At 50.5% G+C, this 25,888-nt stretch overlaps 1 protein-coding gene across 7 annotated transcripts in view; it reads right to left on the minus strand.

Moving 5' to 3' along the window:
• Nucleotides 1–24,893, minus strand: part of MSI2 (musashi RNA binding protein 2) — a 390,499-nt gene extending 365,606 nt beyond the window's left edge. For 2 of the 7 annotated variants that reach the window (XM_053212757.1, XM_053212758.1), the window contains exons 1-5: nucleotides 24,730–24,893; nucleotides 24,396–24,436; nucleotides 23,986–24,067; nucleotides 23,193–23,277; nucleotides 19,317–19,358 (exon numbers count right to left, since the gene is read on the minus strand). In XM_053212757.1, the coding sequence (XP_053068732.1) occupies nucleotides 19,317–19,358; nucleotides 23,193–23,277; nucleotides 23,986–24,067; nucleotides 24,396–24,436; nucleotides 24,730–24,791 (312 nt within the window). In that variant the 5' untranslated portion in view covers nucleotides 24,792–24,893. The remainder of the gene's footprint in view (nucleotides 1–19,316; nucleotides 19,359–23,192; nucleotides 23,278–23,985; nucleotides 24,068–24,395; nucleotides 24,437–24,729) is intronic. The other 5 variants (XM_027034205.2, XM_027034206.2, XR_008294422.1 and 2 more) reach the window with 4 other exon arrangements.
• Between the last annotated feature and the right edge of the window lie 995 nt (nucleotides 24,894–25,888).

A 25,888-nucleotide genomic window follows, 5' to 3' on the forward strand; every position in this document is an offset into this window, starting at 1 on the left:
CACCTCAGCAAGAATTACGGCTCAGGAGGCAGGCACTAATTTTAGTATCAGATTTATTATGCAGCAGGGGGCAGGAATTCTTTAGGCCCGTCCCTTGCCTCTGTGCAGAACTGAACTGCCTTCAGGACGGCCCCTCAGAGGAGCAAATGGCTACCACACGGAACCTTCCAGACTCCTGATATCCGGGAATCCTTGGGAAACTCGGGACTGGCCCTCCAGGGTGCTTCCCCGTCCTCTCCAAGGCCTTTCTGCGTGTTCCTCAGAGCTCCCTCTGACTACCAGACTGCAACATACCTCCTACTCTGGGTTTGCAACAAAGTCACCCCAAGCAAAAGACACCCAACCCCAAGGTCACAAAGCAAGGGACACCGACGTCGACTGAAACCCGGCCCAGGACTGGCAACTCCAGTCTCCCTGCTTTGATCTCAAAGGAAATAAAGCCAGAGAAGTCAGAGCGGGGACAAATAGTAAATGTTGACGCCCTCGGTCGGCAGCTTCAACCTGGCTCCATGAAACCTGCGAACTGAAAGGCAGACTTTCGGGTTGTTTTATCTCCATCAGGCTTTTCCACCTCGGGTTCTGGGCATCCTTTTGTCTGCCCTTGGCCCGGGCTTCTCTCTGAGTTCTCCCACGGAGCAGGTCTGTTGCTGGGGAGCTCTGGCGGTTGTCAGTCATCCTGACTGCTTTACTCCGGAAGGTCCTTTTTACACAAAAGGCCTCACTGAGGCAGAACGGGCTCACCTTTGATTTGCTCACCTCTCACATGTAGAAACAGCTCGCAGGCCTCTGCTGAGCACGGCTGCACTCAGGGAAAGACTGAAATTCAGTCGGTGGAGAAACAAGCGTTTTTTTTAAAGCACTCTCTGGAAGGTGAGATCCTCGCTTGGGTCCTGCTCGAAGGAATGGAGCGGGCTGGAACGGAATTAGCCTCCGAGAACCCAGCCATACCCTCGGAGGAGCAATACCAATTTGCTGGAAGCGACTGGGAGAGGAAACTCAGAGGTACGTTTGAATTGCAAAGATAGAAACAATTCACCTTAAATCATTTTCAGCCTTCGGAGTTCGATAGGAAGTATCATAATCGACCCAGCAGACGAAAGGAAGAGAGAGGCCCAGAAGGACTCAGAATTGGCTGCGGTCGCACTGTAGGCAGAAAAAGTGCCGGGGCCAGAATCTATATTCCTCACTTATGCCAAGCTCTCTGTATAAGATCCGCTCTTCGTGGCCAAGTGTGGCCTTGGCCCTCTGGCCTGAACCAACACCGGGACCGGAAGGGAATGTGCCTCCCTGGGTATTCCACGGGTTGAGCACACCCAGACTAGCAAACACAAGCCCCAGGCGCTCACCTCCCGTGACATTGCCAAGGCCACTTCTGGGGGCTGTTACTGTGCAATCTCGTGCCCAATTCAGCGGGCCACACGCGGTGACGGGACGGTGCAGGGACCTCCCCGTGGACCTCTGGCGTGCACAGAGCTCATCCAAGAGAATACTCTTGGAGAATACTCTTGCAGAATACTCTTTCCCCAAAACCCACCTACCCAGGCCACCCCCACCGTAACTCATCCAATGGTTCCCCCATGGCCTAAGGCTACAGTCCCCAAAGTAAGATTTGGGGGAAAAAGACTAGAACTTTCATTTGCCTTTAGCTTTTCTTCTCATCCTTTTTTTATTTTTAATTATTAGTTTATAACTTACGAGTGGCGTACGATTTTAACACACTGGCACAAGTATGTCACTTATAAATGAGCAAACACACAAGCGTACACTCAAAAGGTCTACCGATAGACGTACATCACCAAGAGCGTGCAGAATTCCCACCAAGGGGTTATATTCACCCCGAGCCATGCACATGTGCCCTGCCCGTCTGCCATGGACACCAACGTTCCCAATCTCAGCAACGTGGGGGCAGGATGGGGGGGGGGGGGTCTCTGTCCACAGAGACTGGCACCTCCCACTCAGCTACCAAATCTCCCACCTCCTGTGCTAATTCACAAACACACCTCGATCGGTCGATCGGTCCATGGGCCTCCACCTCCACTCCCAGAACTCAGCCAGACCACCATCTTCCCTCATAATTCACCATCCTCCCTCACGCAAGTCAGACACGGGTTCCCCCATATCAACCTGGGGCTCCCACAAGCCCTTCTCCACACAGACTTCCAGAGAGATCCTTCCCCAGATCAAAACTGATCATTTCCCACCCTTTCTAAACCCTAAGTAGGCCTCCCCTCCGACCCCCTTGGGGTAAGACCCAACCCCACACACACACGGCCCAACCTAACTGCTCGGCTCTCTCCTCCCTTCCCTCTGCCCTCCAGCACACAAAATGCACCCTGATCCTCCCTCCTGAGGTAACGCTTACATTCACCCTTCTAGCTCGGCTTCTATGTACTTTTCCAGGAAGCCTTCCCGAAACCCTACAGGAGATCCGGTTTCTCCGGTACGCCCCCTGAAACAGCCTACGCGTTTCTGTAGCATTCGTTGTAATTGTACTCCAATAACGGACCCTGCCATAGGTTAACAAACATGTCCCTGCCAGATGCAAATGTAGGGACGGGGCCATCGTCCTCACAGCTGGACCCCACTCCCCAGCTCTGGGCCTGGCTCAGGATAGGGCTCCAGACATTTGCTGCGGGGTGAGTAAACCGATCTCTCAGCCTGCCCTCCTCCGCACAGTACACTCTGGCCTATACGGAACAGTCTGTGGCAGCAACCCCCGCCCCCCCAAAAGCCAGGCTTCCTAACGCTCCTACAGGTCCCTTGACTGGAGGCTCTTCCCACCGTCAAGATTCAACGCACAGGGGAGCGGCTCCGTGAGGCCTGCCCTGCCTGTTCCCTCCTCTGTGTCCCCACCGTGTGCCGTTCAGACACACGGCCGCCGTCCCCGCACTAGTACATGGTCTTGTTGATATACCGCCTCCCTGGGAGCGGCTGGAGGGCAGGGTCAGCGTCTGAGGCTTGGGTTCATCAGGGCCTGGGGGCACCCCAAGCAACTCTATCTGTCCAGTACACAGCCTGCGTTGCGCTCATTTGCAAGTGTATCTTTTCTCCTGTCACGCAAAACGCTCTCTGCCACAGTCCCTCTTTCCACCCTCCCTTCAAGGGAGTAACAATAACAGTCTAACAACACCTCCTGGGATGTTCCCATCTATATCCCCTACCCAGGCCCGCCCCCCAAAAGGAGACTGACAAGCAGCTGAGGGGACCCGGCTGTCCACCCCGAGCTGGTGTCCGCAGCTCCACATCGGCAGCGGCCGCAAAGGGCACAGACCTGCCCCCGCTTCAGCATTCCTGATGCACACACAGGCGTGAGAAGCAGGTGCCAGTGCCGACTCAGAGCCACCTCACCAAAGTGGGGGAGTACAGCGGGAGAGGAAGCGATCAAAACACAGGACTCTGTCTGCCAAACGCACTTGAGAACATTCTGAAATCGCAAATGGCCTTGGATCAGTCCTGCCTCAGTCACGCAAGGCTTCCATATTTCAGACAGTAACAGACGTGGGTTTCCAGAAACGAATGTGGGTCTCCACGTCACCTGGTGATCGGTTCCCCTCCGCTTCTCCCCCCTCCCCTTCCCCTGCAGCGGGGTGGCTAAGATGTCGAGCGAGGGCGGCCCCGATGCCCGAGCCCACGGCGCTGTCTGGTGCCAGGGGACTCTAGCTGGGGACTGCAGCCAGGCCTCCCCCACACTTCCCTCCGTTCCGCTGGGCTCACGGGGCGGTCGGGGAGCACACCTGATGCATCGCTGAGACCCTCTCCATGTGCAGTGCTGGGTCCCCGCCACAGGCGCCCCGTCACCTACAGCTCCGGACCAGGCACTTCAGGGAGGCTTTGCCTCCTTGACCGCAAACCTCCCTGTGTGTGGGAACCTCCATCCAGATCAGAAAGTCCACCTTCGCAGCTCAACCGTGCTCTTGGTGTGGCCCCGTCTGCCCCACACCTTCACATCTCGGAATCTTCGGCCAGACCACCACGTAGCTGTTAACAGTAAAAGCAGCCCCCACATACAAAGTGCCAACTAAGCACCCTCCGGGCGCTGTGATAAGCACTGCGTGAACACTGTGGCGTGCGGTCCTTACGACGACCCTGTCCGGTGGATACTCATATCCTACTACCCCACTTTACAGGTCAAGAAATTGAGGGCTAGCCAAATGAAGTGAACCTCCCGAGGTCATACAACTAAGAAACGATTAGGCTAGAAACAAATCCCTAACGCTGTCTGATCTTGAGCTCATTCTCTTAAACCCTAAGCGCTGCTGATTCCCACCACCCATCCCCTCATTCTCCCTCAGTCCGCAGATGGGGAAACTGAGGCACAGAGCTGCAAGGCAATGGGCCCGAGGTCACATGCAGCTATCTGGCACCGAGGGAGGAACCAGAAACCGTGTCTCTCCCACTACACCTGGAACATGCACACCCAACAGTCAGCCATCCTCCTGACCCGACCACCCCATCAAAAAAGAGAACAAACCCAAACCCACAGGCCAGAGAAGACAGATCCCTAACGTGATCCAACCTAAAGAGAGCAGGTCCCTTCCTCTCTAGGTCTCTTGTCCCCTAACCGTACAGCGGAGCTCACTGGCTCTCTGCGTCCTTGTCCTCTGCACCACCACCCGTCCTGCAAAGACCCAGTCAGCATCGGAGAAGCTTCGACGCAAAGACCTGGAGCCTCAGCACAAACCGAAGCACCTCCCTGAGACCCGGCACGGAAAGGGGACTGCCTCAGAGAAATCCAAGCATCATCCGATTTAGAAACTCAGGAAATGAGTCCTGTCTCTTTCTGGAAGCCAAAGAAACGCACCCGCAGGGAAGGAAACTGAGGCAGAGCGCAGCGGCGGCCAGCAGGGCAAGGCCCAGAGGCAGAACCTCCCCGGGCCCCGGACTCCCCCACAGGCCCGTCATGCTCCTCTCCGAAGACCAGGGAGGGTCTGCCACATTTCCCTGGGAGCAGCCCCTCATCTCCACTTCCTCTGTGTTGACCCCTTTGGCTCTGAAACCCAGGAACTTCCACAGGCAGCAGGCATGCGCCTGCAAGAAAGAGCGAGAAAAAACTACCACCGGCACAACGGTCGCGGCCCGCTCATCAAGCAAGCGAGGTCTAAACTGGCTCCTAATTAATATTAACCCTCCAAATCAGAGTCGTGCTCAGAAAACCCTGGATGAAGAGACACGGGGCGGGAGGGGAGTCTCCAATTTTCTTTTTACTTCATCTGGAAAATTAAGAGCACCGCTGATTTGAACAAGAAATCATCAAGGAAAGCAATCACAACTCCACACGGCCCGTAACTCGACGGACTTGGATGTGTAACCCGCCACTTTCGTGAGCTGAAATTAAAACGAGAGTGGCAAGAATAGCAATGACGGCACGGGTCTGTCCCTCCTTCTCCATCCTCAGAAAACACAAAAACCCCTACAGACGATTCCGAAGGAGTCAGGCAAGACATACTCCTTGTTTCACAAAACAAGGCAGCAGAAAACTGGTCAAAGTCGCCATCTCAGTCCTTCGGATGAGGGTGTCCCCGAGACTCTTCCCCTCCAAGGATAATGAAGGGGGGCAGTGGGAGCAAAGGAGCAAAGGGGGCAGGGGCGCCTGGAGACCCTCTGCTCCCAACTTAACACTTATTTGCTGTTTCTGCATTAATTACAAGAAACTGCTTCATAGCCTAGCGATCACTTAATGGAGCAGCAAATATGGCTTTTCCCTATAATTAGTCAATGTAATCTACCACTCTTCCCCTCCTCCCGGCCACCCACCCCCTTCCATCCTCTCGCACACACCCCAGCCCCTGCCCAGCATCAACTCATAATCATCATCTTGCTCCTCATTCCCGACAACATCTGGAAAATTCCACCTGATGGGCATGAGGTGAAGGGAGCTAATCTGGAAATGGGCCCAGAGATCTGGACACATAGATGCCCCTAAGTCATCTGGGGGCTTTCCCAGCCCTGACGGCACAACCGGAGGGTCAGGCTTCTCCAGGCCGATGGCTGGGCACTGGACGCATTTCCTGGGGCTCTGGTACCCACATGTTTGTAGAGCAAAACGTACTGGGCTGTGTCCCCAAGTAAAAGGTTCTGTGAAAAGACACCTTCCTCCAGCCCGAGGTTCTCCCTCCCTCCCACTGTCCTCAGTCACAGTCGGAAATCTGAGCATCCCCCAAACCTCTTCAACAATCCAGCCCTGTGCTTCTGGTTACCAAGTGTCAAAGGAACAAACAAACTTACCTTCAGAGGCTTGCGGAAACCATCTAAGGTGGCTGACCAAATAAAATCATTGGAAATTTGGCTTTTGTGAAATGAAGCCCCTAAAACAGTCCGTTTGCCTGTAGATTGAAGATAAGAGCACCCCCTCTCCTGGCTAGCTTTTCTCTACTCAGCCTTCTAAGGACTCATCCCATAACTCCACAATCTCCAGCAAGAGCAGTATACTTTATATCTTTCCCATTTTTCAAGATACCCCCAAAACACGCGCACACACGCACGGGAAGGGAAGGGAAGGGAAGGGAAGGGAAGGGAAGGGAAGGGAAGGGAAGGGAAGGGAAGGAAAGGAAAAGAAAGAGAAAAAGAAGAAAAGGAAAAGGAAAAAGAAAAAAGAGAAAAAGAAAAAGAAAAAGAGAAAGAAAAAGAAAAAAGCCCCTGCCCTTATAGAAGAAGGAACTGACACATTCTAAGCATCAACCATACACGAGGTGCCCGATTTACAGTGTCTCATTTCATCCCACGACTCTGTTATCCCCGTTTTTTAGGTACAGAATGGAAGCTCAGGAAAGTTTAGACACCTTCCCGAGGTCACAGGGTGAGTGGCAGCACCAAATTCCAATCAGAGGCCTGAGCGCCAGGGCCACATGCCTACCAACCTACATGCCTCATTTGTTACAGCAAAGACCCGTGTTTGAATCCGAATTACACCGCGATCCCACCCAATCATATCTATTCACACACACACACGTCCACACATGTATATATGCGCTCTTTTGTATTTCTCAACTGCTTAGGGAACAAATACGTCAGGCAGGAGCACTGTAGTGCTGAACAACAATTCCCCAACTATCAAGCAAGCACAGTCCGCATTTTGCCAGGTTCTTCCTCATGATACCGTAACACACACACCCAAAGTGCCTACTATGTGCCAGACACCGGCACTTTATACGTCAACTCATGGAATCCTAAGAGCATTCCACGAAGGAGAGACTATTATTGGGTCCATTTCACAGACAACAAAACTAAGGCATGGAGCATTTAGACACCTTGCTCAAGGTCACACAGCTGGTTAGTGGCAGAGCACGGACTCAAACTCAGCTTGCTCCCAGAGTCCAGGCTCTTACACCCTAAGCTACAGCACTTCAACAGAAAGCAGTTAAGAATAAAAATGTTGATGAGTAAATGTGGGGTGGGGCACGGGGTGGGACCAGGTCTGCATCTGGAGACCTGGATGGCACCACCTCATTCACAAGCTTTTGTCACGATTTCTCTTCCGTGAACAACTGTTCTACTCAAGCTCTCCTGCCGACATCTGAGACAAGGGCCCAGAAAGCCCGAGGAGCCGGTCTCCAGGCACCTTTTAAAGCCCCTGCACAGGCGGGGGGAGACGTCTGAGGATGCTTGAGTTCTAGCCTACAAAGCACTTCTCTGCTGCCTGGGGGCGTTGTCTGGATAGCCCCGAGAAACGGTCATTGCCCATTAACACAATCAGCCCTTCTCCTGGATGCCCAGGGGGTCTGCTCACCCTCTCTGCATCATCTCTGGGCAGCTCAGGGAGGAGCTCAGGGGCCACTTCCGAGGTGGCTTCTGCTCTCATCCACTGGGGTCCTGCTGAAGAGGGGCAGCGAGAAGAGCTAACACTGCAAATGCACAGGCTCTGAGCAAACAGGGCGATGGGTGATAAAGGCAATCACGACATGCTAACGTGGCAGTGTGCCAAACACAAGCTGCCCAGGCAGGACTTGAGCTCGAAAGAACTTTAATTGAATTCTTTCAGCAAGTGCAGCAGAAAAATTCATAATGAGGTACCCCCCCCACACTATGTCACTCACGTCTACACTTGCGTGGATCCAGTGAAAAATCACTTTTAACAAGGATACGGGAACATGTGTGGACGTTAACCCGAACGTCGTGTACTGCAGGGAAAAACAACAATCCGACCCGTGGATTTTTATTTTCAAAGCGATTTAAGTGAGGCATTCTGCCATAATCAGCTTTACTACCCCTGTTAGTATAGGAAAACAAGTTCTGAACCTAGCTCCCTCGTGGAAAACGCAAAATTTGTATAATTAAAATTATACTTGTGAAATTCAAACACACTTTAATTTCCTAAGGGTCCCCTAATCAAGTCAGAAGTTCTTACTAAAACCAATTATCCGTTTTGAAAACAGAAGAGGAAACATACGCACGGAGCAGTCTTGTGGAGATTCACAGCCCAATTTTTTTCCTGGGCTCAAGCGCCCCGGATTCGATCCTCTCTCCCCGGGTGCGAGGGAAAGTGAACCTAGCTCACTGGTTTTGATGAAGGGTTATGTGCCTGAGTTTAAACATTTTCTGTTTATTTGTTTGCCCTCAGCTACAAAAGCAACCCACCTGAGAGACATCCCAGAGGGAATGGAGTGGAAGGGATAAAAGAAATAAACCAGGCGAGCATCAATAAATACACAGTTTCCCCACACCCCTCCCCACTCCGGGCCCCATCGGGTTTTTTGGCTTAGGATCTCCCAACAGTTTTCAAACACCTGCCCAGTACTGTGCCGGATACTCCGAATGCTCCCTCCGCTGCCGGGCTGAGGCACGAGACGGAAGATGCCAGCTTCACTCCTGGAAAGGGCAGACAAGGCACCAAGAACCCCAAGGCCTGGGATCTCACCTCCTCGCCAGGTAATCTATCTGAGATGTTCCTGCTCTTCCTGGGCAACTGGAAATTCTTGCACAAGAACAACGTGGAAATACAGAATACACTCCAAGGCACTAAAATATTTAAAAGCGGCGGTTGTGACATTCCATTTATACCATCAATATGAAATGTTATCACGATGGCCAAGGCTTGAAAAAAAAGGAGGGAGACGGGGCGCCTGGGTGGCTCAGTCGGTTGAGCATCCAACTTCGGCTCAGGTCATGATCTCACTGTTTGTGGGTTCGAGCCCCACGCTGGGATCTGTGCTGACATCTCCGAGCCCGGAGCCTGCTTCGGATTCTGTGTCTCCCTCTCTCTGCCCCTCCCCCACTCATACTCTGTCTCTGTCTCTCTCCCTCTCTTTCTCTCTCTCTCAAATATATATAAACATAAAAAAAAAAAAAAAAGGAGAGGAAAAAAAACACGAGCGAACAGGTTTTCTCCTCCTGGTTCCCTAGGACCCATTTCGGGGATGAGAATGTTGACCTTTCACACTCTTGGCTTCAGTGTTCCAGCAGCGCCCAGGGCTGTGGCGACCACCTCCAGCGCCACCCGCCCAGGCTCCCGCAGGCACCCGGAAGATAAAACAAAATGCTTCCAGGTTTCAAACTTTACTTTGCAGTGGGTGGAAATGGAGAAGCCGCCACACGTGGCCTCTCTAGGAGGGAGAATACTGCAGCAGGCCGAGCGGGGTATGGTGTTACAACTTCCATCGGAAGGCCCTGGGAAACACGGTGCGTGCGTGCGTGCGCACACACACACACACACACACACACACACACACACACACAGGCGCCCACGCAGGCATGCAGAAGGGGACACACTCAGCCGAGAGCAAGTCATGGGAACTGCAGCTTTGCTGGTTCCTTGCCTCCCTCCCACCAGAGCGGTCACCTCATTAATGTCACTCAGCATCACGTTTTGCTACACTCCGTTCCCGCAGGCAGCCCAAAGCCGGCTTCCATTGTAAACTTCTGTTCCTCGGGAAACTATCAAAAGCTTTGACTGGAGAGGAGAAAAAAAAAAACTTCCAGAAGGCCTCTCTGCTCACTCGTCCCACTCCTCCAAGTTTTTCTCTGTGGTGCTTTATTCAAAATCACTACACACACAAACCACACTCTGAAAGTCATTTACAACATGCCAGCTTTAAAAAAAAAAAAAAAAAAAAAGAAGGGAAAAAAGAAAAGAAAAAAACAGCTAGTGATTGCTGTGGCCCGTCTACCTGCAAATGCCCAAAGAGAATAATTCATTTCGGTGGAGGATATGGATGAAGCCCTGAATACATTCTAACACCGTTTTCTGCCCTTCAAAACAATAAAAATGTAAAAACCCAGACGAAAGAAGGCCTGAGAGAATCTCTTGACCCCAAGGAATTTATTCTCTTGGATCTTCTAAAGCACTCTCTCCCCAGAATGCATCATCAAGACCATTTTATTAGATTTTTCTAAACCCTTGAAATTGTCACATAATTGAAACAGAAACAGCAATTTAGAGCTCCGAATGGATTTCTTAAAAAGAAGAGTCTGGGCTGGCCCAACATCCCCTCCTTGGCTGCTCTCGCCCCTAACCTAAATTTAAGACCCTTGCACACAAAACCCTATTTATCTTTTAAATCCTCCCTTGCCATAAAAGTTACACATTCCCCTAATGCCTTAGATTTCAGGACATTTGGGAGAAACTCATCCCAGACAACAGGCTAAAAAAAGAATCCATTAGCATTAACTTGCCTGTCACAGTCAGTGACAAATAAATGAATGTGATGCTTTCAGATCAGTCATTGGTGGAACTACCCCCAGGCAGATAAAGACCAGGCCTTGGAGAGAGAAGGCTCACGGAGAGACCTCTCACACAGCGGTGTCTGAGCTGTCCCCCAGCTGCTCCCCAGGACTTCGCTCTCAAAGGCAGCAAAAACACAGGCATCAGACACAGAAAAGGAAACGCATTCCCAATGCCCACCGGGCAACCCCAAGATGAAGGATGGTTGCTATCTCCCCTTCGAGAGCGAGCACCCCCAGGAGCAGACCAAGCCACTGGACACGCAGTTCCCTGACTCTCAACGTGCTGTGCTATCCGTCACCCCCAGACATGACGACGTTACCCACAAGCTGCTGCGTAAGGTCCTCCTATGATCCAGCCAGGGCCATCTTGGGAAACAGGAACAGATGACCGATGCGCACGCTGGATGCCCCATGTACAGATACCATCCTAGGCCCTTCGTATGCATGAACCCATTTAATCTCCTAAACGAACCTAGGATGTAGGTACTGTCGACTGCCCCCCCCACCCCGTTTTACAGATGAAGAAATGGAGGCACACACCACACTCCTTAGCTCGTGAGTGGCATTCAGCTGTGTTGACGAGGTGTGTAGAAAACAAGCAGTAGACACGAACCTGAAGCTCATCGGCCAGACTGCCACGAAATCTGTTCCTCAGCCTGAGCACTTAACAAGCAGTCAGGCAAAGCACGAGAACCTAAAATCTACCCGCTCGTGCTGGATGCGGCAGGGCTTAGCGGTTAAGAGAGCAAGGACCTGGGGGCGCCTGGGGTGCTCAGTCGGTTAAGCATCTGACTTCGGCTCAGGTCATGATCTCGTGGTTTGCGAGTTCAAGCCCCGCGTCGAGCTCTGTGCTGACAGCTCGGAGCCTGGAGCCTGCTTTGGATTCCGTGTCTCCCTCTCTCGCTGCCCTTTCCCTGCTCATGCTCTGTCTCTCTTTCTCTCTCAAAAATAAACATTAAAAACATTTTTTTTAATTAAAAAAAAAGAGAGAGAGCAAGGACTTGGAACCCGGACAGACGGTGATCTGTCTGTCCAACAGTGATCAACCCTTACTAGTGTTGTGGCACTAGGAAAGCCACTCGCCCTGCCTGGGTCTCAGTTTACCAGTCTGTCAAGTGGAGAGAATACCCACTACTGCAAAGGACTGTCGTCAGGATTAAATTAAAGGAGATTAATTACACAGAGGCTTAATATAATGCCTTGAACTTACTGACTCACAATGTAAGTAACAGCCCTTATTTTGAGTTGGGATTTTATTATTATTATTATTCAAGGTCTCAGATAAAATAAAAAAGTACAGCAGGCAGACACACACCCTTGAGAAACTTTCCAGATCGTTGGGAGCTTGATGCGATCTACCCTTGAAAGAGAGAGAGAATAGAGATATGCGGTCATGTATGTGGGGCCCAGTGGGAGTCCTGCCCCAAGGCTGCTTCTACAATGTGCCACGGGGTGCTCGGTCCCAAGACCACCCTTGCTCATAGCTCTCACGTCACAAGAGACACAGGTCACACGACTCCAAAATCTCACGTTCTTCACACCAGGCAGCCACTCTGAGTGAAAGGTGACCCCGAGCAGACCTAGGAAGTCACAGGTGAGGCTGCTCAGAGCCACAGGGCCCACACCCCAGTGACATACAGACAATCTGCGACTTCTATCCCGAGAGATGCCATCTCATTGTCTATGCACAGTAAGGTCAAGATCACCGCTCAGACGAGGCCGGAGTAGAAAACCCCTGGGATTTTGTCTAGATCATGGCCCCCTGTTCAGCACGTAAAGGGGAGAGGAAGGGAGACGATGGAAACAGGAGAATGACGGCACTCCTTCCAGTCGCCACACACCCCAAAGAGTGTGCGTGGCAACTGCCAAGAACATCGCTCCTGAAGAAGGGCCTGCAGCCAGAGAGAACGCAGTACGAATGACGCTGCAGGCACAAGTCCGGGGTGGGAAGATCCCCATGAAACCGCATCAGCCACCGTCCCACTAGCGACCCCGGCTTCTATACTGACCCCCAAAAGCTCAGAACGTCGTACAGAGCATCCCCGGGATCCTGCACGCGCAAAACAGGACATGCCAAAGGAAGTACTCTCGTCTGCTCTGCCTGGCATGCGAGGCAACCCAGCCCGGCCCCGGCTCGTCTCCAGGCCTGAATCCCCAGCGCCGGGCGTGTGCACCACACACCCTTTGCTCCAGCGGCACACCGACCTCTCCGAGCCCCCTGTACCAAGAACTGCATTCCTGCCATTCTTCCCTCCTTCCTGCTCCTCAGGATCTAGGGCAAAGACCACCTCCTCCGAGAAGCGATCTTAGCTCTTCCTTCCTCTGGAGACCATGCCCGCCTCTCTGCTGTGCTTCCCACACCCTGTCCTGTACCACGGGGTAGCACCCCTCCTCCCACCCGGGACCTAAGACCCTTGAAGACGAGAGCCGTGTCACCTTTGCGTTCTGCATTCATTCCACCTGGACGGAGACGGACACTGTGCCAAGGAGCAACAATCAATGCTGAGGTTTGTTTTTTTGCAATTACTAAAAGCTACTTGTGCCCTTTGAGTTCACTGTCCAATAGTGGAAGCAATAAGGCACACACTTAAGTAACCATGAAACTCAGAACAAAGCGCCTAATGTAGTCCCCGGTGCCGAGCAGAAAACTTGGTAACTGCCAAGGACTGAGAGTGGCCGCTAAATGCCCTGAAGATACAGTCTGTCCCCACCCCACCCCCCACTCCTGCCTGTTACGTTTCTGTCCACCTGCTCTCTACTAATCTGCCCCACTAGAGTGAAAGCCCCATGAGGGCAGGGACTTTTTGGTCTTGTTCTCCACACTATCCCCCGAACCGCACACATTCTCTGGCACGTGACAGGTGCTCGGTAACGTCTGGTGAATAAATAAACGAACACGTGCCCAGCACAGTGCCTAATGAACGCATCCGTGAGTCTCTGCTAACTTATTATTGCCTATTTTTTGCTCGCTTATTTTACTGTGATTATTACCGTAGCTTGCCCTAACCAAAAGAGAAGATAAGGCGCTATGGAAATCCAGAGAAAGAAATATCACATGGAAGAGAGAGCAGAAACAGCTCCGTGGAAAAGGTAGCCCAGATCGGGCTTTAAAAGAGAGGTCTGTTTCGCACAGGAGGGAGAAGAAAGGGCGGTTCGGGTGGGGATACACCAAAGGGTAGCTATTCAGAGAAGGGGGACCGGTAGAAGAGAAGGAACCTGGAAGAAGACCGCCCCCCATCCCCCCGCCGTACAGATCTTGAAGGACACGTTCCACCAGGCTAAGAAGTGCAGACTTTGTTCGGTGGGCGTTGAGGGTTTCCTGAATCCCCCCAAAAGTGGGTGCACAGAGTCAGCAATTAAACACACTTAAGCAAGCCCTTGTTCGATGAACACATCAGATCGAACATGAGATCAGAGGAGGTGAACTGCATCTCCCTTTTGCGTTCTTGGGACTTTTGGCCAGAGAACATTCAGGTTTAAAAACACAAAAGGACAAGAAGATGGATATGTCATCTCAAGGGGCACCCACGAGGGTCAGCTGGTTCCTCAGACAGTGCCCCCCCTCTTCTTCTGTTCTTGGGGGGCAGAGGGTTCTCACCTGCCTGCCAAAAACGTGACACAGAACACATGAGCTCCAGCTTCCCGGCAGACTGACCTTAACACTGAAACGAAAGCATGCAAACGAAAGGCAAAAATCTCGGGAAAGGACATCTGGAGGACGAAGTGCCCCTCCTCTTGAGCTGACACCTGCTGCTGACTGAACACAGGAAGGAGCCACGCTCCCCGACGAGAAAGCAGCTAAGCCACTAATCCCCCAGGGTCCTTGCAGCCGTGGACAAGGCTGCAGACGCACCACCACGTCCCCGCCGGGAGCCAGAAACCCAACGGCAGGCCGGTTAACGGCGGCCAGCGAGGTGACAGCTGCAGATCGTCCAAGATGGCAGCACGCTAGAACGACCCGACCCACAGCAGCAGGGGAAGGCCAGCTGCCGAAAACTCACCCCTCGCCCGCCCTTGAGAAGCTGCCAAGAAACCACTGCCCCAGAACAGGAGGTGCGTGGCTAAGACGTTCGCGCTGTGCTGCACCCATCTGGACGGACGGATGCTTAACAGAGAAGCTTCCAGGCCCTGGAGCCTCATCAGCGGATGAGACGGGAGCAGGAAAGCCCGGCCTTGGCTCAACCTTGCCACAACTTAGCTGTGTGACCTGGAGCAGCCGACCTGACTTCCCTGGATGTCAGCTGCCTCCACTGTGAAAAAGGCAGGCTGGATTCATCTCGAGCATTTAAGTTATTCCATGTCAACCATCAACAGCTCCCTGCCGGCAGGGGGCTTACATTCCAATCAGGATTTTTCTTAGGTCATTTTCCATTATTCTAACTTTCCTTCTTCTGCACAAATAATTCTATAACGGGGCGCCTGGCTGGCTCGGTCTTGATCTCGGGGTCGTGAATTCCAGGCCCACGTTGGGCGTAGAGATTACTTAAAAACAATAGTAAATAATTCTATAACACTGATACCAGCGAACGATTGCAGGCACTACTTTGCATCAGGCTCCCAGCAAAGAACTCTGCATACACGCTGAAAATCACTCCACGCTGGGCACTACACCCCTGTTTTAAAGAGGAGGAAACTGAGGCCTGGAGGGGCTCATGTGATGTGCCCACCGGTCACCCAGCTGCGACTGAAGGCAACTGGAAAGAGGATGAAGAAATGAGATCTCCGTTGATCAACAGATAAGGTTCTGGCCTCTAAAACCTAAGACGGTAAATGGCAACTCGGGGGGGAGTGGAGAATGCTTTATTCCACACGAGGAGAATCAGGGCAGACGGGGAGTTACGCCCAGACTCACTCAGGCCAGAAGATGTTCGGCAGCCTCCTGGTTTTTCCGCACGAGAAAAAGAACCCACAGGCCTGAGCAAAAGTCTTCCAGGCAGCCAACGCTTCTGCCCAAAGGGACTGACAAAATGATATGACATGATTGATCCCAATCAGCCCCGTTTCTCCAACGGCTTTAAATTAAGTCATCTTTTTAGAACAGCACGACCATTTTAATTTTTTAAAAGACAGAGAGGAGGAACCTCTTCCATTTTTTACAAAATGAAATAATCATCCAGAGAAATAGGAAGATACAGAACGGACCTATCATCTTCTGATCAAAATGTACTTCACTAATTAACGGCCACTAGTCTCCAAAGAGTCGCCCCTCGACTAGTTAATAAAGCCCCATTATACTTCACTTGAGATGTGAGCATTTACGTCGCAAAGGGGGGATAATGAACTGCAGGATTCAAAACCCTTCCTTCGGGTCGCTCATTAAAATTCTGGTCAAAACGGATTTTTATTTATATGATACATTAAAGAATATTATGACAGTACTAATGTGAAATCTGTTCTTCACTGCCACGGATTTTCTTTCGTATTAAGTTACAGTTTCTTTCCACTAGTCTTGTTTTAACACCTCCACGACTATTTCTCTGGCGGGTGCTAGCAAAAAGGGACAGCCAGAAAGCAGAGAAATGCATGTCAACTGAAACGCTGGCTGACGTATCATTTACAAGCTCCTCGCCCAGCCCTCGACGGGGGACAGCGGTGGGGGGGGGGGGGGGGCGCACAGTTCACCTCACACTGGGACCCTAACACATACACACAGAAGTTTTATTGAAGGGGGATAAACAAAAACTAAATAAGGCTTGACTTAAAGTTCTATACTCCTGCCAGCCGGGTTTTGGCTTCTCCAACACTAACTTTGGTCTGAAATCCCCATGGTTGGGCTCAAACTCTATCGGAAAATAACCGTTGACAAGGAAGGCACTTTCTCCCCACCCTGCCCCAACTCCCAACCAGCACAGGCCTCTTTTGCCAAATCCCCAGCCGCTCCCCTGGAGTTGAGCAACCCCAGAACCGTGTGAAAGGATGCCCTCGGGGGTCGGATGGAGACACACTGCCAGACAGAGTCACACAATGGGATGACATCACAAGGGATGGGTGAATCACCCAACCAGGGAACTTCAAAGGGCGTGCTGGCTGTCGTGCCCCTCGAAGCCCGATGACCTCTCTGAGCTGCCTCCTCTGCCGTAAGGGACAGGTGATACTCCTAGATGCCCTCCACGCCCCACAGCACACAGGATCGCACACTGGGCGAGGGGCTAGGTTGCCTATACACCGCTTCTCAACCCACGTGTGCCTCAGTTTCCTCATCCACAAATTGGACATAACACTAATACCCACCCTCACAGGACATGGGTGAAGACGAAGTGAGTTCGCATACACACTGTCCCTACAACAGTACCTGGCACATAAATTCAGATGACACCAGCATTATTACGAGGCCTCTCGTGGGGACTGGGGTGACAGCCTAACAGAGCTAAGAGTCAAAACAGCAGGTAACACCTACGGTATCACCACCACATTCCAGGTCTTCCTTTCTGGAAGCACCTAACCTTCATTAACTTATTTAATCCACGCAAAAACTTGATGAGACGGGGTAAACGAGGTTCCAAGAAACCAAATGATTTGCCCAGATTCACACAGCTAATGAGCGGCATGGCCAGGATCCGAACCCCAGCTGTTGAGTCTGAAAACAGTAAGAATGACGATTAAACCGACAAAAACAACGGGAATGGTGGAGATGAGGAGTTAGGAGGTCCTCACCCTGTGCCACACACCCTGTGTGTGTCCTCTTTTATTCCTCACAAAACCTGCTGAGAGAGCTACTCCCATCACTGCTATTATACAGAGGAGCAAACAGACTGGGGAAGGTGGTTTGCTCCGTGTCTCGGGACCTGGGGATTCAGATGGAGATGATGGACAGGAAAGTCCTTTGTAAACTGTGTCATAAAAAGCAAGGTATTGTTACGCAATCCCTAGAACACCATGGAAAGATGTCTTCCCCCACCTGGTATAATGTTTGCTCACATCCAAAAGTCTGACAATCCGCCTAAAACATCCCAGACTCCAGGCTGGGGGCGGGGAAAGGTGCACACCTTGACAAGTTCGAGAAATAGTCTGTCTCGTTTTCAAGTTGAATGCCTCGCTGAAAAGCCAAATGCCAGAGTATGTTAAATTGCAATATAGCCTTCTTGGTTTAAAAAAAAAAAAAAAAAAAAAGTGGCAGGGGGTGAGGGGCGGGGAAACAACAGGGAAGAGAAAACAGGTCAAACCCACGGTTTGACCAAGTCAGGGATTTTTCCAGTTTCCCTCTAGGGTAATCTGATCCTAGTTCTGGCTGATCAAATGACTAACCTGGAAATTTGAAGATTCACCCTTATGGAAGAAACAGTAATTCTTCCAAACCCAAGAAATCCTGCTAGTTCTGGAAGCCTCTGAAATGTCAAGGATTGCATACAGTTTGAAAAGCAACCTTTAAACAGGTAACAGTTCCAAAGTTTGTGCTCTGTACGGAAAAAAAATCTAACCTCTTTGCTTCATTAATTGCTATTCTTTGCTTACTTATTAGGAAAAAAAGTCTTAAGAAAGTATTTTGCCATATATACTTAAGAGATTTGCGTTTCCTTCGAAAGACAAGAAAGGAAAAGAAAAATTATATGGAAAAAAAAAGGAAGGAAGAAAAAGGAAGGAAGGAAGGAAGGAAGGATCACATGGCAAGGTCTAAACCTGAAATTCTCAAAATCTCATCCACAAATGCTAACATTTTTCTTCATTAAAGTTCTTCATCCCTCCCTTGACACAATTAAAAGCTTGCACTTCTGGGAGACTATGCTTGAAGAAATAAGCTGAATTTTCAAAAGCCACAGCCCTTTCCCTTTGTGACCTAGAATCAAGAAGTTTTGCCAGTTACCCTCTCCCTAGAAGAATGCCAAGGCCACAAGACACAGAAAAAGTCTCTCCTGAAATTATACAGGGAAGAAAAAAGTGTAATTAAAACGTGCAATTGTAACACATAAGCCTGTACATTTCACCTCGAGTTCCATGCAGCTCAGCTCTGTTCTCAAAGCCAGAGCTGGCGAGCCCCGTGGAAACCACACACTTGTGACAAAGTGAAGGCCTATCTCGATCCCCGAAGCAAATCCTGTAGTACCACTTCTCCAAGGTTCCGTCCTCAGGACTTGTCCCCCAGGCCCTGGCACTCGCAGGAAGAGCAGCACTGTTGGTTTCCAGTGGGCCCTGAGTGATCCCTCCCACCTGAAACCAGAACATCCACTGCCTCCTCTGTCAGATTTAGGGCTTCGTGGGTCTACGAAGTTGTTTCCAAGAAAAGACAAGCTGTTGACTCAAATTCTACTCCTCTCCATAAACTCCACGTTGCAAGTCCTCAAAAGAAGAACCCTCCAAAAAAGACTCACAAGCAAATGTCCAAGTTTTCCTGATATGATCTTGGCAATGCTCAAAAAATAAATAGAGGGTTTGCATAAATATTGCAACAGATGGAGCTCTGTCCTCCCGCGAAGGATCAGGGTTGGCCCTGCCCCCTGTTGGATGCTCAGAACCCACCTCGGGAGGGCTAGACTGCAGACGCACACGGTTATCTGGCGGAGAGCTCCTTGCCCGGGCCTGGACTCTCACAGCCACAGGCTGGTACCCTGAAGGAACTGAGGGCACCAGGTTTTAATGCTTCATTGCCAGTACTCTGAAATCTGAAATCCTTGGCGACCACCTCTGAGCGCTAAAATCCTACTACTGATTCTCCTACTTACCTTGGGTTGCGCCCGACGAGGAAATGCAACTTTGGGGTCGATCTGGGGGAATAAAAAGGGAAAAGTGAGAGTCAGTTCCAGTATTTGGAGACAGGGAAAAAAAATTATGATTAATCACCTAATTATTAATCACTCATTTCTCAGGCTTATAACCCAGCTTTTAGTAACCGCCTCAGGCCACTCAAAAAGTTCCTTAAGCTTTGATCCAAACTTTACTCATCCCTCCCACAATGTAACAAATAAAGCTAGCCTTTCTAAATGCCCTACCACGTATTTCAATGTGTGATGCTCCTAATAAATTAGATCCCACATGTTCTTATTTAAGCAAACGCTTGTCTTCCACAGGCACTGGGCATTGAATGGTTACTTTCATCTAATTTGCATCTCCCAGCCATGGGAGAAGAGATGGGAACATCATCGTTGAAAAAAAAATTATAACCTGAAAAAATAAACGTAAGTTTCAGCAGTAGGTAACTGGATAGTACATCTTCTCCCAGGTGATAACTAAACAAGGCAGGTGGGAAAGGAGATTCCCAAAATTCTTTTAAATCCTCAACATCCAAAAACTCTCCAAAGAGATCCAACACGATGCTCGACTTGAGTTCATTCATTCGTGTTGGCAAAAGCATGGTTACCTGAGTTGACCAAAAAGATAGCTCATTCTGTATTAGACCTCGAGGGAAAGCAGGTGTCAAAAACTATTAGTTCTTAAGAAATAATAATAAGATAAAAAGAAATACATGAGCTAAAACCACCTGGATTTTAAAAACCACACGGGGTAAGACTCCATGAGCAACCAACCTCAAATTACAAAAGTAAGGAAGGCCATCATGGGGAGAGGGTAAAAAAAAATTACTGAAAAAAAGAAGTTAGAATCTAGTGTATCGATCAGGATATTCCTCTTACCCCAACCCCAATCGGAATGGAAAAACATTCTCTACCCCAGATCAAATGCAGAACCCATGATTCTCAATCAAGGAATGGCTTTAAAACTCAAAACAATTCCCACGGAAACACTTGAAATCTAATAGGCTGATTGCAGGTGGGGGGAGTTGTTGGATAGAAACTATGGGCAGGGAAAGAATAAAAAAATTCCCCATTACTGGTTTTCATTAGATTTCTAAATATCACAAATCTTTGGGTAAAACTCAACACAGAATATTGCTACAAGTTGATTTAGAGGCTCTGGCTTTCATAGTACAATTTTCCCCTTTTAAAATGTAAACCTGAACCTTGTTTTCAGTTCTGTCATTGAGGGGGTTGGAATAATGCTTTGGGGAAAAGCACAGAGAAGGGGGAAGGCACACCAGATAGTTCTTGCTCCCAGACTTATATCCCTTAGGACATCCCAGCAGTTAAGACATACAAAGATTTACTACTTTTATGAAGGTAGTTTACAGACCTAACAAAAATCCACAGCATGTTTTTTTACCTTTAAACATCACCTGAGAAATGAGAGATTACTTTTCAAAAACTAAAACAGACAAAAGTCTCTGATCTAGGAAACTACCCTTTCATCAAGATTAACATTACCGCATCTACAGGTGTATTCAGCACTGACTAGAGCTGTCTACAAGAGAAATACAACAGGTGTGGATTTTCCATTCTGTTGACCAAACATTAAGACAGATCCGTCTTTTTATAAACACTCCCCCAAACTACTGGGTTTTTGGTTTTTTTTGTTTTTTTGTTTTTTTTTTTTTTGGCTGACCAGCACAAAATTGCAGTAAGAAGTCACCTTGTTTGTGCAGAAAAAGGTGAGGGACGTGTTGGGAGAGAGACCCGAAGCTGGGGGAATAGGGAACAGTGAAGAAAGTGAAACACTCAAGAAACATCTAAAATTACAAACACCAAAGCCAATTCAGAATGCCCATATCGTGTGTTGTGAAAACAGCATGTTATACCACCAGGCAAGTTCGAGGTCTTCAGTGTGCAAAGTAGGCACTCTGAAATCTCTCAAGGAGGGCACAGGTCAAGACAGGTATGGCAAATCCCAACCTTTTGCACATCCCTGTCAACTATTTTCTTTTTTTTTTTTTTTTAATGAACAACAAAAACAAAAACAAAAAAACTACCAAAAATTAAAACATTAGTTAGTTAGGTACAGCTCTACTTACTGTAGCTACAAATCCTCTAGGAAAAGACTAGGGTACTATTTTGGATGTGAATGGCCGTTACCTAAACAAAGCTTTTAAGGTAACGTAAACAAGATCCTCGTTTCCATGTCAATAAACCAACCGCTTCTGCCTCCTGCACTGAACGTTGAAACAAAGTCAAAATCTAGGTTATACTAAAGAATAGTGACCAAAACATATCCACAAACAATTAGGGAGGGAAAACCACAGGCTTTGCACCTGATACTGAGCGCTATGACCCACCAACCACCATAGAAACCAAATACTATTTCTCTTACCCGGGGTAGGGAGAGGGAGTGAATAATAAATTCCTGAATTTGCCTTCAAATATTTTCCTTTTTAATTCTGCTAGCTTTTTGAAACGTCTAGCCAAGAAGTTAAGGAGGAAAAAAAAAATTTCTTCAGACACTCATTATCACCCTACAAATGACTGTCCCTAAAATTAAATTATCTAAAAGCACAAAAAGGCTGGGCTGCAAGTTATGACAAGTCCAGCACAATTAATAAAGCAACTTAAAATGTGTGGGGGTCCTGTCTTTGGGGGTAGGGACCTCTGATCAGAGAAAGAGGGTAAATTTGCAAATAAATTCACTTGCACCAAAGGTGGCCAGGTTTCTTTTCTTTTTCTTTTTTTTTTTTCCATTTCCCCTCAATGTAAAAGCCAAAAGGGACTTCAAAGATCACTCTGTTCCACTCCTGTATTTAACAGAAAAGGAAACTGAGGCCCTGGGGCAGGGAATAACTTGCCCAAGTTCATAAAGGGAAGCTGGGACTAGAACTTGACCCCTTGCCTTGCCCCACTACCCACCACAGAGAAGAGTGGTCCCAAGCGGCCCAGCACTGCATCCCAGTGTCACCTCAGGGACCCTGCTTTGGCAGATGTATAAAAACTGTGGGGAAATTCTAATAGAGGTAAAGGGAAAGGGGAGAGCCACAAAGCCACCACAGGGGTCTAAATAGAACACCACGAGCTCCCCCCTGCATTATATTTACTGCTATATACTAGTATCTTTCTTCCCTTCCTCTTCTAATCTCTACCGAGAGACCTTCCCCCTCTCAACACTGGACTCTGAAACCTTCTAACGCTATAAAAGTATCCACGTTCAAAATAAAGGATCTGAAGGGCGGGGGGGAGCAAAAACAAATCACTTGGAAACCCCAGGCCTTATCAGTCTTAGATTTCACTCCATCTGGAGTCACCCGCTGGACGCCCAGCTTGGCTCTGTGAGGTCTCTCCTCCTCAAACCACATTCCAAATCCGAAGTGCCCCAAGAGGAACCTGTTGCCTGAATTTGTGATTAGCGCCCCCTCGCCGTCTTCCCGTCCCCGGTCCCTCTCGGCTGGCCACGGAGCGGGCTGTGCCTTCTAAAAGCCAGTTCCCACAGCCACAGTTGGTAACGCGTGCTATGCTCGGCTGACAAAGAAAAGTTGCCTTTGCTCTGTGAAGTAGTTTCTCTGCAGGGTCCCTGGGCCCCGATAGATAGCCTCTCCCCAAGCCCACCCCTCCCCCAAGCCTTCGCTCCGGAGCATCTGGAGCTGCAGTGGGACAGGCTCTAAAAAGAAAACCCCAAGCCCAGCCATTGCAGCAAACTTTAGAGCCAACTCGCAAGCCCTGCTTATAAGTACCCAGTTCTCAGCACAGAAGCAAAAGAAAGCACTGTCCCTTTAAATGGGGCTGTCAATGCCCAGATCGGTCCTGAGCAGGGGCAAACAACAACAACGACGACAGAAAGCAACCTACCGTCTTGGAATCTAACTCATGGTGGGGCTGACCTAATACTTTATCTACACTTGCTGGGTCTGCGAACGTGACGAAACCGAAGCCTCTGAAATGAGACAAAGAGGGAGAAAAACAAACAAGAAAATGTGACACCATTGAAAGCAACAAGGAGTGAGCCCTAATGCAGAATGGAGAGCAAAAGTTGCCCCCTCGGACCCCCACGTCCCACAGCCCTCCCCCAATTCCCCTCCACCCCGCAAGAAAACACATCAAGGTTAATGGGGGAAGTGGAACGGGGGCAGGGCGGGTGGAGGTAACTTGGAAAATGCCGGTGTCTCCACTCTTTCGCCACCTCAGTTTCCTCTCCTCCTCCCCTTCCCTTCTTAACGCTTTGTTTTATTCCCAAGAAAACCTGGCACTCGGCACTCGGAAGAGATTCATGCAGCTTTCTCAAAGGGGCTTAAGAGTTTGGGGAGCTGGGAGTGTGGGGAAAGCATATATTAAAAAAAAAAAAAAAAACTATGTAGAAAGTGAATGAAGCTGAACGTCATCTTAAACAGGAGAAAAAAGAAGCGACGGGAAAATGACTTAAAGCGGGGAGATGGACATCTCTGTATCCAGAGTTCAACCCCAATTAACAATAACCTTTGGGGTTATGGGGGCGGGGGCGGGGGTGGAATAGAGCGACGTTCGAAACCAGCCACATGCCTGAGCCCCATTCTAAATCCGCTTAGCTACTTCCGAAGACACCTCCAAAAATAACACTTAAACTTTGTTCTAAAATAAAGACAAAATCCAGAAGGGAATGGTTTACCTGGAGCGTTTCGTAGTGGGATCTCTCATGACCATACATTCTCTAATTTCTCCAAATTTGCTAAAATAGTCTCTAAGGCTATCTGTAGAGAGAGAAAGAGAGAGATGGGGGGGGGGGGGGAGAGAAGGTGTGGAAAAAAAAAGCAATGCAAATTTTGATCAAGGACAAAAACCAAAAGTAGTTTTCTGTTGTTATTCTGTTTTGTTTTTGCATTTTTTGCACACGCGGGGGAAATTCGGCAACAGAGGTCGCGTAGAGGGCTCGGAAAGGATTTGCTATTTAAAAAAATAACCTTGCACAGGAGAAGTGGGGAGCCAATGGCGGGGGGGGGGCTCTTACACCGGGATAACAAAGAGCAATAAAGAAGCCAAGAAGGGGGGGACCCAGACGTCCCCCCCTCCCTCCCTTACCTGGTGAGGTCTGCCAGCTCAGTCCACCGATAAACATTTTACTAGAGGGAGAAAACATAACAGAAGTGAGCACCGATGTCAGATCGGCCATTTTGACGTGTAACTTACAAAAGCTAAAAGGAAAGCGGGGGGGAGCGAGCGAGCGAGAGCCGGGAGGTGGGGTGGGGGAGAAGGTGACGGCGAAATGCAATTCAAAGGTGTGTAACTTCCACGGGGGGGGCGCGCGGGAGGGGAGGGGGGGCGCGGGAGATGCCCGGCTCCGCGCACCGCCGTCCCCGCCGCTGCAAGGAGAGCGAGCCCGAGGCGGCGCGGTGGGCAGCGGCTGGAAACTTACCCGGGGTCGTGCTGGGAGTCGTTGGCGCTGCCCGAGGTGCCTTGGCTCCCATTTGCCTCCATATCTGAGCCCCCCCGCCCCCCCACCCCCAAAAAACCGAGCCCCACAGCGATCCGAGCGGAGCGGCGGCCGGCTCCGAGCCCCGAGATCTCCCGCTCCCTCCTCCCCCTCCTCCTCCCCCCCGCCCGGGCTCCTCCGAATCTCTCAGCGAGCGGCGGAGCCGGGGCAGCGGCGAGAGCCGTCACACGTGGGCTCGGCTTAGCTCAGCCCCGCTGCTCGCACACCCCCCCCGTCCCCGCCCCCCCGGCCCATCCCCACCTCTCCCCCTCCTCCTCCCCACCCCCATCTCCTCCTCCTCCTCCTCCCCCTCCTCCCCGGCGCACGTGGGGCGGAGTTCTAGAACGTCGTGTAACCAATGCCGGTGACGTCACGCACCCCGGTGCGGCCCCCGCCTGCCCGCGCGCGCACACTCGGCCCCTCGCGGCCGGACCCACGGGGGCGGTGCGCGAACCCCGCGGCCGGAGGCGGCCCCGCCTCCAGCCGGGCAGGGCGCAGGGCGAGGGGGAGCGCACCCCGACTTCCCGGGATCACATGGGCTGCGGGGGGCGGGTGGATCGGGGGAGGGGGAGGCGCGGGGAACTCGCCGCCACTCCTCGCTCGGGCATGGGAGGAGACGCCCCCCACCCCCTCCAGTTCGGCCTCTTCATTCAAGTTCGCCGCCCCAGCCACCGGGATCCGGGGATGGCACCAGCCGCCCGGCCGGCTCTGCGCCCTTTTTCCAGCCACCGCGCAGAAATTTAGGTCAAGGACGTCGGGATCAAACCCGAACCCTGGCGCTCCTCGGCGGGCCCCGGAAACCCCCCAGGATCGGGCAGCTTCAGGATTGCGGAGACCCTCCCGCACAAACACCAGCCACAAGTTTTATTTTCCTTTCGCGCTGGAAGTTCTCTCTGGCTCTCGCTCCACACCGGCACGTCTTGCGCCGCTCCCCGCCCTTCCCCGGCAGAGGTACGAATCCGTGCCGGGGAAAGGTTATTTTGGAACTTTGAGAAACTGACGCGATTCCAGTGGTGAGAAAGTGCCGAAGGAGGGGTTTCCGCGTTAATCATACGGAGTTTAAAAAATATAATAAAATAGGTTTATAGGGGTCAAGGTCAAA

Source organism: Acinonyx jubatus, chromosome E1 (genome assembly GCF_027475565.1).
Source record: "Acinonyx jubatus isolate Ajub_Pintada_27869175 chromosome E1, VMU_Ajub_asm_v1.0, whole genome shotgun sequence".
In the NCBI taxonomy this organism is placed as follows: domain Eukaryota; kingdom Metazoa; phylum Chordata; class Mammalia; order Carnivora; family Felidae; genus Acinonyx; species Acinonyx jubatus.